General features: G+C 34.4%; 1 protein-coding gene across 2 annotated transcripts in view; it reads right to left on the bottom strand.

Moving 5' to 3' along the window:
* LOC125027996 (huntingtin-interacting protein 1-like) overlaps positions 1–2,500 on the bottom strand; it is a 45,090-nt gene that overhangs the window by 7,145 nt on the left and 35,445 nt on the right. For both annotated transcript variants that reach the window (XM_047617232.1, XM_047617233.1), the window contains 2 exons: positions 2,243–2,354; positions 1,932–2,103 (listed from right to left, as the gene is read on the bottom strand). In XM_047617232.1, the coding sequence (XP_047473188.1) occupies positions 1,932–2,103; positions 2,243–2,354 (284 nt within the window). The remainder of the gene's footprint in view (positions 1–1,931; positions 2,104–2,242; positions 2,355–2,500) is intronic.

Below are 2,500 nucleotides of genomic sequence, written 5' to 3'. Positions count from 1 at the left end.
ATATATTATCTCAAAGATATGACATGCTTGTATCTCTCTTATTTCTTTTCTAAAATTAGAGATTTTCATAACCCATAACAATAATATTAATTTAGTTTTATTCCATTTGTTACAATGGATATTCTTGGTGTGACATGCTGTCTGTTTTATTTTGCTTCTAAATTACCGTGTGTGCAAGGAATGGCCAGGGTTACCATCCACTGGCAACAAGGGATTTGAACGCCAGTGAGAAGAGATCGCAACCACTGCACCACACAGTACACATATACATGTGTGCTGTCAATCAATTTATCTTGAAAATATTCAAACCAACCTAAGACATCATTTATCTTATCTGAAACATCAAGGCAGAAAAGCTTTCAAGCAAATTTCCTTGCCTATGATGTGTTTATAATTCTACATTTGTTTTTTTGATAAGTCTGTTTTGCACAAGGCTGAGGAAAGTTATTCAAATTTCCTGCACAATTCACAATTTTTACTTCCTAAACTGATTTCCAAAAACCTAAAGCAATTTATAAATACACAAACATGGAATTTCCCTGTGCATGTACAATCTATCCAGAAAGGAACTATCTATGTGTTAACAAAATTAATAAACTGAAATTACAATAGGCATGGAAAGTATATCATGCCATCTGCAACCATTGGGTTACTTTCTTTTTAGCATCATTTCCTAAAGAATCATGTAAGCCACAGCCAAATGCATAAAGAGTGGGGTAAGTGTGTGTTTCAAATACTCCTAATTTTTCACTTGAGCATCTCACTGCATGTGATGCATAGGTTAAATTATAATTTACTTTAATTGCTAGTAAATATTTTAATTTTCTATAAAGGAATCCTGTAATATCACTAAAAAAAAATATAAATACTGTAGCACCTTATTTCGTCTTCTAGATGACATGTAGGTACACAAACTTTATTCTCGTAAAATTTAAAAAATATAACATGTTGAGAAGGCCAAATATTGGATAAATAAAATTTTCAGCTAATTCAACCTAGGTCTCCCACAATTACATTAAATAATCAAGAGGCTTCTGTAATTTAAACATACCTGTTCACTTATTCCCTAATCCTAATAGGTATTTAACCATTGCTTTACCAAAAGCCTGAAATGGATCTGGAGGATTATAGTACAAATATAATCATGAACTTTTATTTGGAAGATGAGGAGTATACTGAATTTAAGTATTCTTTGGAATCAGACTCCGAGACTCAATATACATTAGTTTTTAAAATCATTTATTTCCATTCATGCCATTGCTATGGGTCTTTTCCTCACAAGACAAACCTACCTCACCTCAGGTGGCCATGGCTATGAATGCTATGTAAATCATAAGTAAGGCGGATACTTTTTGATTTGTATAATATATGAAAGTAAAAGTGATGACAGTGAGTGAGAAAGTGACATCAAAAATAACGATCACACCCATGCTTGAATGTCAGGGTATGGTCTCAGTTACACAGTTATATTGGTTGCAATATCTTAGAATAATCAAATTTGAAACTGCTGCTATGGGTAATAAGAATAAAACAAATAAATTTCACTTCATTCAAAGCAACTACCAAACTACTTGTCTCTCATTTACTATGTGAAATTTTCAAGAATAGAGTTCACTGTGACAAATGTAAAAAATGAATGAAGTAAGATCAATAATTTCACAGCAGAAGATTTATTCTGCAAGTTTTGATTACATTATTATAAATACAGAAACATATTTCTGGTAAAGCTATGACTGAAACACATAAAATACATCTCTTGAACTTTGATGTTATTCATCCTCAATCATATTTATTCAACTGAAATTTTCACATTACCTTCAGATAACATAGCCAGAATTAAAATTATTAGTCTTCCTTCCCCTTCATAGTGAATCTTGAGGACCTTCTCCTACCTCAGCAGACCACTAACATATCATAAAGATAAATCTAACCTCAAGCTGCATTCCAGTGTCATTTGCTCTGGAGTTCTCCAGGAGTCGAGTGAACTTATCAACAGCGTCTCTAATGGCCAAGTCCATTGCCTCCATCTCCCGCTGGACAACCTCTGCCATGTCCTCCTGTCTTGGACTCTGATCCTCACAAAGAGACACTAGTGTGCAACACCTATAATGTTATGAAACAAAGGTTAACACATAGTTAAATACATATATAATACTGATATTATTAATTTTACTTACAATATGGTGGTTTAAGAAATGAGGAAAAGCACAAGTACCTTGAAAAAAAAGCACAATACACAAACCTGTCAAACTGCTCCTTTATGAGAGGAATGTCCTGTATGCTTTCCTTGGAGCGTATTCTCTCCATGGTTTCCATGCATTTCTTGGCAAACACTTCTAAGGCTGCTACAAGATCTAGAAACAGCATACACATGGTTACCATTATCATTGTGCAGATGGGGTGTGTTGGGTGAGGGTGGGGGTGTTTTGGGTGGGGGTGTGGGAGTGTGCGAGTGTATGTCTGTGTGCGAGTGTATGTCTGTGTGCGAGTGTGTGCGAGT

This window comes from Penaeus chinensis, chromosome 8 (assembly GCF_019202785.1).
Source record: "Penaeus chinensis breed Huanghai No. 1 chromosome 8, ASM1920278v2, whole genome shotgun sequence".
In the NCBI taxonomy this organism is placed as follows: Eukaryota; Metazoa; Arthropoda; class Malacostraca; order Decapoda; family Penaeidae; genus Penaeus; species Penaeus chinensis.
The sequence above is the reverse complement of the archived record's forward strand: the minus strand, read 5'-3'. Positions and strand labels throughout refer to the sequence as shown.